Source organism: Solanum lycopersicum, chromosome 2 (genome assembly GCF_036512215.1).
Source record: "Solanum lycopersicum chromosome 2, SLM_r2.1".
Classification (NCBI taxonomy): Eukaryota; Viridiplantae; Streptophyta; class Magnoliopsida; order Solanales; family Solanaceae; genus Solanum; species Solanum lycopersicum.
The window spans coordinates 66,369,588-66,382,792 of record NC_090801.1 but is presented as its reverse complement, the minus strand read 5'-3'; the positions used below and the strand labels follow the sequence as shown (position 1 = coordinate 66,382,792).

Below are 13,205 nucleotides of genomic sequence, written 5' to 3'. Positions count from 1 at the left end.
GACAGCAATTATTATTAACGTTCAACAAGGAGGAGCCATCATCCACTTGTCCTAATCTTGGAAAAAGAAACACACACAATAGCTAGCTAACATGAAGATTTTTTTAAACATGTAAAATAACGTCATCGAATAGGAGATAACAGAGGGCTTGAGACAATAAAATATACCTTTGGGATAGCATAGATTACTTCAGGCTAAAGGCAATACCTCAAACTCTGGAAAGCAGTGAGGCACGCCTGAAAAACTCTATAGGAAAGATCATGATTAGAAATCAAGTAAATATAGGAGCAACAGAAAAGGCAAACACTGGTATGTCTCTTCATGACATTGTAAAATCAGTACTGGTTCCTGAAAAACATTAATCATCCGACCAAGTTCCAATATTAAGTGATTCTCCACTTACTCTTTTTCAACACATCTCATCTACATTTCAGATTTTTGACTTCAACAGATCTCATTGCCTGATACTGAGAACTTATTTTATTGAGTTGAATCAATGATAATGCACAATTTCCATTGCTAAACAAAAATATCTGATATTTATCCATTTTCCAATTGAAGGTCTTATGATGACCAACAGAAAAGAGTTTCATACAATTAAAATACAAAGTCATGAATATATACACTGTATCAGAGTAACAAAACATTAAGATAAACACAATCAGAGTTACTAAACAGCACATGAAAGGACAATTTCATGCTACATTTATTATTAATGTAGCAACAGCATGGAGAACATTGCAGTTTGACCTGGCAATCCTACCAGGAAAATCTCCCGTAACAGATTCAGCCAGATGGATGTCAGTCCGCCGTCCAGCTCTGCTCAACAATCTCACGCACCTTCCTGTTGTACTCACGCTTGTTCTCACTGAACATGCGAGCTGCTTCTGAATTAGCAGGCGAGTTTGGGTTTGGATCACAAAGCAAAGACTGCATTTCAAGAAAGTCAAACATTAGGGGATGCTAATGTTAATGCGTTCTCGGTTCAGTCGAAATCCTCTTTAATTTGATACAAAATTTGATAACTTCAGTCTCACACCAGACAACAACAAAATTTGATAACCTCATTTAAGAAATGATAAGATTCAGATTCTGTAGAAAACACTACTGCCCAAAAAATTGTACTGGACTTCTATGGAAACACAATACAAAGACGGCGGGGTGACAGAGATGTTCTCAACTCCCAAGCGAGCGCCTAGATACATGATGTGAAATAGACAGAACGCTATCGAAGTTAAAGAAAGAACTGCTTGAACCAAATAAATTTACCAAAAAAGGAAAAAAATTTGCCTCTCCAGCAAGTATACATATTCAATGTTTTAAGAACAAGGACCTGACCTGTTAGCTTTAGAGCAACAAGTTGTATAGTTCTTTGTTTAGTTACTTTATTCATTTGTTAAAACTAGTTAATTTAACACTAGTGAAAAATGATATCAAGCACAGTGTGTGCATCTACGAAAATATTTTTCACTATCTCATTGGACCAAACAATGAAGTCTGCATTCCCAACTTATCCAAAATTATAGATTTCCTGTTCTCATCGGTGTACACTATCTATGTTCAACCAGAGAAAAGAAAAGCATAACTCAATAAGTGTCCACTAACAGCAACAGGACAATGAGCTACTTGGCCACCCAGATATCCATGTCTTACTAGTGGGGTAAACTATTAGCGCATTATATGGAGGACACAACCCTCCAAAGCTAGAAAGGCAGTAAAAAAAGAATGGGTTTATATGTAATAAAATTAAACAATACACCAAGAAATAAACTTTCCATGTTACATTTCTTAAAAGATCTGCAACGACATGAGGCACAACGATGCATCTAATAACAATCTCAACATACCTGGATTGAAGTGAGTATAGCAGCAACGTCATATATAGGACTCCACTGATTTTGCAGTATGTCTAAGCAAATACTCCCATCGGCATAAACTGACCAATAGATAGATAAACAGCGATACGAGAAATCAGCAAGACTAAAAATTACTCAAACTTATACTTTGTATGACAAAAGCCACAAAGTAGAATTTAGGTCTTTTTAATGAGTAAAGTTAAATCGAGGTTAAGATAGAAGACAAGAAGTATCCATTTCGAATGACGTGGGAGATCTTGAATTAACTTCTGAACAAAGGCCCAAATGAAAAATCAACAGGACATAATCAAATTGATACACACACATCATATCATTCTCTCAATAAGCAAATAATTAAACATAAAATAATGCAATGCTCAGACTGCATAGGTGCTGAGTTACAATTGCTAGGACTGCCAGGTGCAAATAAAAGATTATAAAATAGGTGCGGCAAAACAAGGATACTTGTGAAAAAGAGGGGTTACATCTACTTTCTTTTGGGTCCAGAGGCAAAGAGTATCATGAGTGTGGCACAAGTACATCTGCTAAAATCTCAGCTAAAAAGTTCCCATGTATTTCCACTGTTCTTTCTCAGAATTTATTTCATTTGTTACATGACATGTTTGCTATCTTATATTTAATATATCCACTATTTTATTTTATTTTATTTTGATAAGGTTCTCCACTATATTGATGCTCTAAAAATGTACGAGCTTAGAAGATACTGCTTATCCAAAAAAAAAGTATGTGATTAGATGGTATTAAAAAGAGAGAATATGTAGCCATAGGCTGAGAGTAAAATAAGTGCAATAGGCCATTGTTTTTTATATTTCGCATACTTTGGACTGCATTATGCATGTAAATGGCAAGATCAAATCTTGAGACCAATTTATTCAGCGCCAATAAAAGAGCAATATAGTACCTGGCCTAATCTAGAATAAGGTGGAAGATATACTAAGCTGTAAGTCTTAACACATACACAAAACTTTACATTAGCATGAATCACAGAGAATATTCAATAACACACAACCCAAGCATCTACCAGAATATGGCTAAGTCTCTCAAATTCAATAAGTCCCAAGAACAAATACTCAAACAAATAACTTCAAGAAACAGAGGATTCAGTATGCAATGGAAATTAAGAACATTCTTGTAACATTTCCATCACCAAAATATCATAATAATTGAAGAAAGTGTCAGGTCAAATAACTCATTAGAACTGAAACAATAAAATTACCAATTACAGATGCATGGCGTTGCGGATTACCAATCAGGGTAAATTCAGGGATAAGGATTTGGGACGACCTCTGTAAAGGTTGAGAGGATGTAAGAGTTGATATGTGTTTAAAGGGAGAACGGGAATAAACTGTTAAACTCCTCATCTGATATAATAACATAATATATGTCCATTGTTTGGTATTATTAAGATTTTCCCAGGAGGAGAATGCTCTGTGAAGAACAACGATAGCAGTACAATAGAAATTGATGGGGATTATATGTTTAAGAGATAAATGAAGAGGAAAGGCACTTTGTTAACATTCTTTACAAGGATATGTTTATATTATATAGGCATGAGAATTAGGTCTCAAATAGACTGGCTCTGCGGTGTAACTCTGGGCAAAATAATTCCACAAGTGTTAGCATGGTGACAGAATACACAGTACAGAGTTTAGACTCGCAAAAAAGGAAAATGCTCTGTGAAGAACAACGATAGCAGTTCAATAGAAATTGGTGGGGATTATATGTTTAAGAGATAAATGAAGAGGAAAGGCACTTTGTTACATTCTTTACAAGAACATGTTTATATTATATTAGGCATGAGAATTAGTTCTCAAATAGACTGGCTCTGCGGTGTAACTCTGGGCAAAATAATTCCACAAGTGTTGGCATGGTGACAGAATACACAGCACAGAGTTTAGACTAGCAAAAAAGGAGAATGCTCTGTGAAGAACAATGATAGCAGTTCAATAGAAATTGGTGGGGAGTATATGTTTAAGAGATAAATGAAGAGGAAAGGCACTTTGTTTACATTCTTTACAAGGACATGTTTATATTGTATAGGCATGAGAATTAGGTCTCAAATAGACTGGCTCTGCGGTGTAACTCTAGGCAAAACAATTCCACAAGTATTGGCATGGTGACAGACTACACAGTACAGAGCTTAGACTAGCAAAAAAGGATTAGAAATAATAGAAGATTGAGGAATTTCTTCACAGATATACATATGGCCTATTGGTGGTGAAGGGGCAGGATAGGATGATATAGAGGGAGAGAGTGCACTACAAGGAATTTCAAAATGGGATTGACAGTGATACAGAATATGTGGCCAGTGTAGGGTATTAAAAAATAACTAGGAAGCTAGCTTCCTTCTCAGTTCACACGGTGTGAGAAGCAATATTAACACTATAACTGATTTTATGAAGGTCTCTGAGTTCATATAACTCCTTGTCGATACTACTAGTCTTTGCACCACAAGATAAACTGAATAAGCAGCAAGCAACCTAAGCTTAAAGTTGAAAGTTCTGCCTGTTCTATGGACTAGAACTATGTGAAAGTGGGAGAGAAAGATAATGCAACGTTACTTAGGCTACTTACTATTCGGATGGAACATCCTGGATACAAATCGAACCGTTGGAGGCTTGTTGGGGTAATCCTCCGAAAATTGAAGTGTCAGCTTAAACGTACCTGCACAGAAATCACAATTCACTAGTTAAAATAGGGGGAAGGGCATGCTATAACTCTTAGGGTTCTTGCCCATACAAACAAGACATGCCTTCTTAGCCTCCATTTTAGTGAAAGAGGAAAATCATGGATGGAAAAGAGAGAGCAAATCTTAATTATAGTAAGGTGAGGGAGAATGGTCATGCAATACAAAACACAGATTCCTAGAAACCTTCTTCACTGGAAAAGCACTAAGCATATGCATTACTCAGGTGGCAGTGACTGTATCAACACAAGATATTCACTCACATTGACAAGTGTCTCAAAGTGCAATTTAAGCATTGAAAAGGAAAACAGAAATCACAAAGTAAAGTACAAGGTGTGTGACAATGCATTCATGATGGACTTTAAGAGTCAAAAATCTGGTTCTATTTTCCTCACCTCCATCCCAAGGTGTGTCATCAGGACTGCATTCCAAGAAAAAGAAACAACACAAGTGCATAAGTACAAGAGCAATCATCATAAAGTATCCGAATTCAATGATTTAATCAACCGGCATGCATACCCGAATATAACAGCATTCCAAAGCATTATATTGTTGTCATAAGGAGCACCACTGATACCAGCAGGCGGATCCTGCTGTAACCGCTTAAAATCCCTCATCAATCTTTTCCTAGCCGGCGTCGACATCCTCACCGCCTACATCCACAAATTACCATTCAAGAACAATAAATCGAGAAAACCCTAGATCCCCAAAATTTAGACGCAAGAATCATAAGTTATCGTTTAGGGAATCAGATGCTGTGAAATCGAACCAATAAAACCCTAGATTCCCAAATAAATTGAAAATAATTTCATAAATTAATACTCCAAGGATATAACCATTCATATATGAAGGATCAAAACGGATTACCTGGGTGTTAAAGCGGCAAGAATTTCAATGAATGTAATTGGTTCAGAGTTGAGTTTCTTGTCTTCCTGCGTATTGTTTTTATCTATGTAAAATAAAGAGACTGTGAGTTCGCGTGATATGTAAGCTGCCCACACACATCAGATGTCTCTGTCTAACACCCAATATATATACACCCTACTCCTTCGCCCTTCGGTTTCATTTTACTTTCCGCACCTACAAATATATATTTTAAAACCATATTTAAAAAAAAGGTTCAATTAAATTAAGAAAATTACGTGAATTGATATATTTTAATAAATAATTACTGATTTTAATGATACTTTTTATTTATTATCACTTATAGTAATACTATGTTAAATCTGAATATGTATTAAAAGTGAATTATATATGCAATCTATAATGAATTATAATTGTTATTTGCAATATATTATGTTTATTTTGTAAAAATTTGACACATTGTATCATAAATGTGTGACAAATGTATTATCTATCCATCATTAAAACTTGTATTATATGTGAATAATAGATTGTTCTTTGTAATATGTATTAAACTTGTATTATAAATAAATTAAAAGTGATCAAATAAAAAAAATGTTACTGCTATAAATGATTAATACCGTACATATTTATGTAAATTTCCCTTATATATGAATATAGGAATTGATTATTGAACATGAATTAGATGATTTTCTAAAAAAAATTGAATATCAAAGTCGTGAGCCTTTTTTCATACTCGATTTTTTTCTTCACTTTTCTAAATTGAAGGTTATCTTAGCATAAGAAATTTATTTTTCAACCGATTGAATCACAGTACAAGCAATTTGATTCTCATGTTTAGAGATATGTAGGCTGACTCAATATTAAAAATTCAACTTAGTGCAACATCTCCTCGTTCTATTCCCAAGTTTTTTGGTCTCTCCATAATATGATATAGAGATAATTTTTGAATTCTTTTAAAAATCATGTGTCAAATCAAGCATCTCAAAATACAAATGACTTGAATTTTCATATAACCTGATATGCAGAGAACCTAGTATCGGGATTTGTCCCTAACCTCTCAAAGTATGTACCAAAATCTTTTTTAAAAATTGAATTTGTCAATTTTCTTTATCCAGGATATTTTTCTTCGATCATACCCAGAGAAAGGAACAACTGTTGACACCCAAATTTGATTATCCATAATATAGATAAATCATCGAGCTTGTTTAATTTCAGATGACTTAAAATCATTAGTTTTATAAAATTTAAAATACTTTTTTTAATTATTTTTCTTATGTATTTTTGACATTTTAAAAATAAAATATATGTTTTTATATAATTATGTATATAAGTAGTACATGTTATGAATTTTCAAAAATTGTCTCAAAAAATTGTTTTTATATAAATATTTGACTAATTAGTTTAATTAATTAATATTTTATATTTTTTTGAATTAATAGGTATATAATTAAGTTATTTTATTTTATTAAAATTAAGAAACTTGTTTTATATTATTCATTTCGTTTAAGTTTTAACCAAATTTCGCTAGTTAAATTCATTAACTCAAATTACAAATACTAGTTTACGTGCCCGCGCGGCCTTAGTCATGCGTTGCAAATCCTACTTTAAATTTGCATTTGCATGTGTTGTTAACGTTTTGCTTCTGTCGTAGTATCTACATTACTAGTTTAATATGATGCTGACTGATGACTATCTTAAAGTTTCTTCACCTCATGGTTGTTCTCTGATAATCTCAAGTAGTTCATTCTTTGTTTTCTCAAGTCAACAGTTGTAATCTTGAAATTGTGTTATATCGTTGTAAAACTTATTTTTCATTTGCGTGGTTGTTACCCTTTTTACTCACAACTCATCTACTTTTTTCACTGTTGATGGATTATCTCAGCAAACTTCCTATTAGGCCAGTTGGAAGTATCTGTTGTTCATTATTTGAAAGTATGTATGGCTTTGTAGGTTCACTTGCATTTCAGAAAGTATTGTGTACCTTCCTCATATTACACACCTTTTTTAGGCTGAAAATTTGATATTACTGATGTTTACCATGTTCAAATGCCAGTTATCTAATCTTGTTTAGTTAAAAAGTGCCTATCTCAATAGACACAAAATAGTACACAATTAAATTGAGGTGTTCAAATTTGGTAGGATAGAAATACTTGAGCCTAAAATAAAATTGGAACCTAATTAACAATATGCACAAGTTTAATTTGGAGGCACAGAAACTTAATAAAGTAGGATATCAAAAACAGATGTATCTAAATTCATTGGTGAGGCACAAAAACTCTAATCTTATATTTCTTCGATCGCCAATGCTAGCTCCCATATTATATTATTCACTCCAGTTTGAACATGCATGAGAGTGTTAAAAGAAGTCTCACATGAACAATTGACATCATAGATATCCTTACATGAGCTTGATAATTCTTACCCTATTAGCCAATTTTTGGGATTGAATTCAATCTATAATCCATTTCTTTACAATGTCGATCGGAACACCCCTCAATCCACTTGAACAAACCCACTTCTTATCGTCATATTCGGATTCCAGGGCAAATGTTCCTAAAGTACAACCTGAGCTACTGTCAAATAGCAAATTGTACCATAAAAGGAGGTGTACTTAAACAAATCCTACAACATAACGCTATGTCAGAAATATGTAACTGTTGTTAAAAAATAACACTACTGCATCAAATTTTCGCCATGACCTTCGTTTGTTTCCTCCGGTCTGAATATGTACACTACCAAACCGCAAGAAGGGAAAACGAGGAAAAATTAGGGAGGAAAACAAGGGAAAGAAAGATAAGAAAAGTAAAAAAAAAGTTTTTTTTCTTTTTTGGTTCTGCTTCACTGCCAACTTTCGTTATCATCCACAGAAATGGGGATAATTCAATTCACTTAACCATTTTTGGTCCCTTGTACAATGCTCCAACCAGTGTTAAGTCATCAGGTTTCTCCCTCTCTTTCAGCCATGCATAGCCACCCTTCTGTTCCTCGGTCACTGAAATCGACAAAAAAGAGTTGGAATAAACTTGCTAGTCCATATTATAAGGCCCTTTCAAGTACACAATCAAAATAAAATTTACCATATTAATCAAAACACCCTGTCAATAAAAAAGGTAACAAAGATTCTTGTTGTCTGATCATGTGATACCAGAAATAGATTAAAAGTCAAGTTGCCATTTTTATAAACACTCTCTTAACTGTTCTGGGAACTGTCCGCCCACCAGGCAACAATTTGGAAAATCAAATCTCAATGTTATTACTTAAAGGCATCAACCATATTGAATCATCTTTATTTTATCCTTTGTTAGATTCGTCCTTCTTCACCAAGGACTTTGCCAATTTACACTAGCACTCAGTTAAATGTAAGGATGAAAAAGTACAAGAAGTATACCAGAGATACTTGAAAACGGGAAGTCACAGTAGTATTGACAGTGGCGACCTTCAGGATCACAATAGGGAGGGCCAAGCACATCTAGCACGGCGCAGGCTGTTTTTGCTTTGAAACAATGCATATTACCACCATCAGCTGGATATAAGATAGAGGTCTTGCAAGGAGCTCTAAACGCTGAATTTATCTTCACTTTTGCTAGACGAATTCCAGTAGTAGATTCCCCAAGTCCATCTGATAAGGAAATAATCACCAATAAGTTAGCCAGGCCCCTTTGATCCTATTTTTTCAAAATACATTAGAAAGCAATTGGATTTGGTTCATCAGGGAGATTTTCAAATACAATATCTTCCGAGACAAGTTTAAGACCACATGATTTAAAAAGAACTATAGATACCTTCAACAAAACAATCTCCAGCTAAAAAGACTTACTATCTAAAGGTTTAGCAACTGGAGTTGGATCAGCAGGGAGGTTGTCCACCCAGTCATATGACTTAATGTGCATTTCTCCAAAAAGAAGCTTACTAAAAACAGTCATTCCAGGATGATCATGAAGTGGAATGACAGCTGATGGGGGCAAGCAGAAGATACCAATCTGCCAAGTAGGCAAAAGATCTTTATAAGCTCAAAAACGAGACATTGAAGAGAAGAACATACAGCGACTGATTCATTATAGTGAAACAATGCACTTTAGCCACTTACCGAGAATTTATCACACTCATGGAGGTGCAGGTACGTTATTGTAGGAGGTCTGTCATATCTTGTTGACTTAAAGTATGGCATGTTCGGTCTCAAGCCAACGTCTGCTCCAGCCATGGTATCTGCCGATCATATGAGTTGGTAAGTAATTACATTGTGTCTAAATCAAAACAAAATGGACATTTGCGTTCACATCAAAACAAACTAGAAACTCATAAATAATCACGTCATCCCTCCTCAAAAAACCTTGAACAATCACAAGCAAGATAAACTATTGAAGAAAAAAAAATTCTTAGCAGTTATTTTCCAATAAAACATTTAGAAAATAGTAGTACACACCAAATTTAGGAAAAAAAAACAGTTGTTATTTATCCAAACAGTGTTCATAAAACCCTCAAATAGCAAAGCAAGGTAACCAGAATCTGTCGTGCTAAAATTGGATATCATCAATCAAAATTGTCTAACACCGTAATCACCATAACATTGATGATTGAACGTATACCCCAAATGCAGAAAGACATTCAACTCGGAGGTCCTATATGTCCGCTACAAAACTAATGAATCAAAATCACATGTGACAGTTCAATTTTTGGCACACATTACGCATTCCCCTCTGTTGGGAATTAATTAAGTAACTCAATTGGTTGACTATCTAAACGAGTTCGATTCCCGGCTCGTAATCCCCACCCCTTTTGTAATTCAAAGAAGACAAAAATTGGGTTAAACCGATTCCAAAAATGGTTATAATAACAATGCCGGATCATGTACCTTGTCAATCAAATATGGTACTTTGGTCCACATATGCACTTTAGAATAAAATAAAAAAGGGAGATTATGACGCCACAGCAATTCAACATTAAACCTAAATTACTCGAAAAGAAATGTATACCCAAAACTTCCTTGAGACGTTCAATCTTTTCTGCAGATGGTACAACACCAGGACCACAATTAGCAAAAGTTTCTTTGCAAGTTTCATAAAGTCTTTGAACCGGGGAAATCATCCTCTGCCTTCTCCGATTCTTCTTCGAATCGCTATACTCCCGTCCTCTTGGTTCACTCACATTTTTCTCAATCCTCATCCTTAGGATTAACAACTGCAAATTGAAATCACCTTTTTTTCTCTTTCAACTGGAAAAAACTACGATCTGGTGCTTAAATATCTAGACTATGTGCATATTTTAAGGGCAAATGTTTGATGAGGATGATGGAGTTGAGGGGGTTAGTTAAATTGTATGTTATTACTTACCGAGTATAAATGAAGAAACACAGCGGAAAAAACTAAAACCAGGGGCTATTCCCTGGATTTCCTATGGGCTCTGCCATTAGACTTTTTTTTTATTTATTCTTTCCCAAACCCGCTTTACTTACTTTTGAAATTGTCTTCCACCCCCTAATCTTTTTCTTAATTTAATCTTTTACCCATTTCTTTTCCTTTTTACCGCTAAACAACGTGTTTCTTTTGTATTTTTAATCAACAATTTTGAGAATCTTCTTTATTAAAAAGATGCTTAATTTTTATGGACAGTACATGATATCAATTAAATTAATCAGATAAATATCAAAGTGATTTTTCCACTTTGATAGAAATAAACAAGTCAAATAATGACGAACGAGATAAAAATATAAATCTTGATCTCTTTTTGATACGATGCATATTAATTAATTTAATATAGGTATACCCTACCCTATACAATTACAAAGAATCATGTTTGAAATAATATGCAATTTTGAATTTGTGACGGCTTGCAATTATGCAAAAAAAAAAAAGTACACTTCGTAGCGTATACAATTCATATAAAATGTTTAATTACGTACGAAGGTAGCATCGATCTTCTTTTGAAGAAGAATTATTAAAATAGTACTAGTGATCTGGACATTGAGGATATGAACCTAGTCATTCTACCTACTTTTTTTTTTAACTGTCACAAATTTTCTTTTTCATTTTGTCTATATACATTGAATGCTATGCCACAGCTTCTCCTGTTGTTCCTCAGTCTCTGATACCATATCTAACGTAAAATCATTATTATATTAAACTATGCATAGCTTTAAATAATTCTTATGATTTTCTACCATCAATTATAATTAAAATTAAATCAATAAACGTGTGAAACATTTTTCGAGTTTTTGTACTATAAAAAAGACAGACGAAAGGAATATTACGTACAATAATTGAAAGAACATATTCTCTTATGAGTATTATAACTAATAAGGTGCGTGAAGAAGTAAGGTAATTTGAAGTGGAATTTTGTTTGGTTTTAATTTTTCACCTCAACGTGGCTACCATGCAATATAAAAAAATCGTATTTATTATTTCATTACACGAACACTTGGTGAACCTCACAGCAGATATGCCTATGGAGTAATGACACAGCTTGCGTCTTAAAAACCATTCAAAAATTATTACTATATCTTTAGTTTATTTTATACGAGTCTTGTTTAATTTGATTTTATATATATATATATATTTAAAGGGATTATTAACGGTGGTAGAGCCGCTTGCAATTAGAGGGTTTTGAATCTCTTTCAGCGAAAATTATTTAAATATTATATAATAGATATTAAATTTTTTTTAATTACTTTATTTATTTATTTAATTTTTATTAAAAATTTTAACTCTATCGCAAATACTATATATGTGTTTTTCATTTTTAGGTGGACTATGAATGGAAAAGGAGAAATTGGCCATGCCTATCCTGTCTAGGCTTAGAAATAGGAATTTTTTTTTTATTGAGAACTGTGTAGACATATTGCAAAATACAATGTATACTGCTAACATTAAAAAGTGTTGTTTTTCTGCTATGATATATGTCGTCATCATCAAATCTTAACTGCTGCAACGTGTCGTCCATTCCATCCCTATTTCCTGTCCATTTTGATAAATCTCTTTGACGTGTCACGTCAGTTTTTTCTATGTGTATGTATATGCAGAAAAACATTTGACGAAATAACTTTTAGTGATGTTAAATATTGATATTAATAAAAAGTGTTAAAATTTTTATTGAGATTAGTTAAATGTTATTAGAATTAATTTTGCTAAAGATTTTAGGGATATATATAAAAAATTCATTTCGCTAAAGACTTTAGGGACATATATAAAGAATGATAATTGCCGCTAAAAATACATAGTTAACGATAATTAACAATTAAATGTCATCAATAGTCATTTTTGTTGTAATAACGTACGTATATAAAGGCTTCGATTTATATATTTCTATCTATTTATATATTTTAGTTGTAAATATGCAAATAGAATAAGTATAGTATTTATATATTTAAGAATTTTTCAAAAACTTCTGTATATTTCATTTACTAATAGATTAATAATCTATCATGAATTTTTTCATATATTTTGTATAGATAAACGGGATAAACATATATAAAATTCTAATTTATGTAATTAGAAACCAAAATATATAAAATATTTATGAAAATCAAACAAATAACAAGAATTAGAAAAAATGTAGAGAAGTTTCATTAATTTACGTAGTACAATTAAAATTATGAATTGATAAATTTTCTTTATTGTTATAAAATCAAGATCATAAGAATATAATCATAAAGAGATAAAGACTAAAGAAGTAAATAGAAGAGGAATTTTCATTTTATTCAAATGTATATAAGTTTCATATGTATATCTTTCAATAGTGAATGAACAATCCTATTTATAGGTTAAGAAATAACTCCTAAA

General features: G+C 32.7%; 2 protein-coding genes across 2 annotated transcripts; both read right to left on the bottom strand.

The window, feature by feature from the left end:
• Positions 1-516: 516 nt before the first annotated feature.
• On the bottom strand, positions 517-5,569 carry UBC41 (E2 ubiquitin-conjugating enzyme UBC41). Its single transcript, NM_001366864.1, has 6 exons — positions 5,431-5,569; positions 5,083-5,216; positions 4,959-4,984; positions 4,452-4,541; positions 1,848-1,936; positions 517-930 (listed from the first exon to the last, which is right to left on the bottom strand). Exons 2-6 carry the CDS (start codon positions 5,205-5,207, stop codon positions 802-804), a joined length of 459 nt encoding a protein of 152 aa, NP_001353793.1. The 5' UTR covers positions 5,208-5,216; positions 5,431-5,569; the 3' UTR covers positions 517-801.
• A 2,287-nt stretch (positions 5,570-7,856) lies between these two features.
• Positions 7,857-11,003, bottom strand: LOC101258715 (plant cysteine oxidase 2). The gene is made up of 5 exons (XM_004232189.5): positions 10,404-11,003; positions 9,518-9,636; positions 9,248-9,410; positions 8,819-9,049; positions 7,857-8,422 (listed from the first exon to the last, which is right to left on the bottom strand). Exons 1-5 carry the CDS (start codon positions 10,591-10,593, stop codon positions 8,316-8,318), a joined length of 810 nt encoding a protein of 269 aa, XP_004232237.1. The 5' UTR covers positions 10,594-11,003; the 3' UTR covers positions 7,857-8,315.
• Between the last annotated feature and the right edge of the window lie 2,202 nt (positions 11,004-13,205).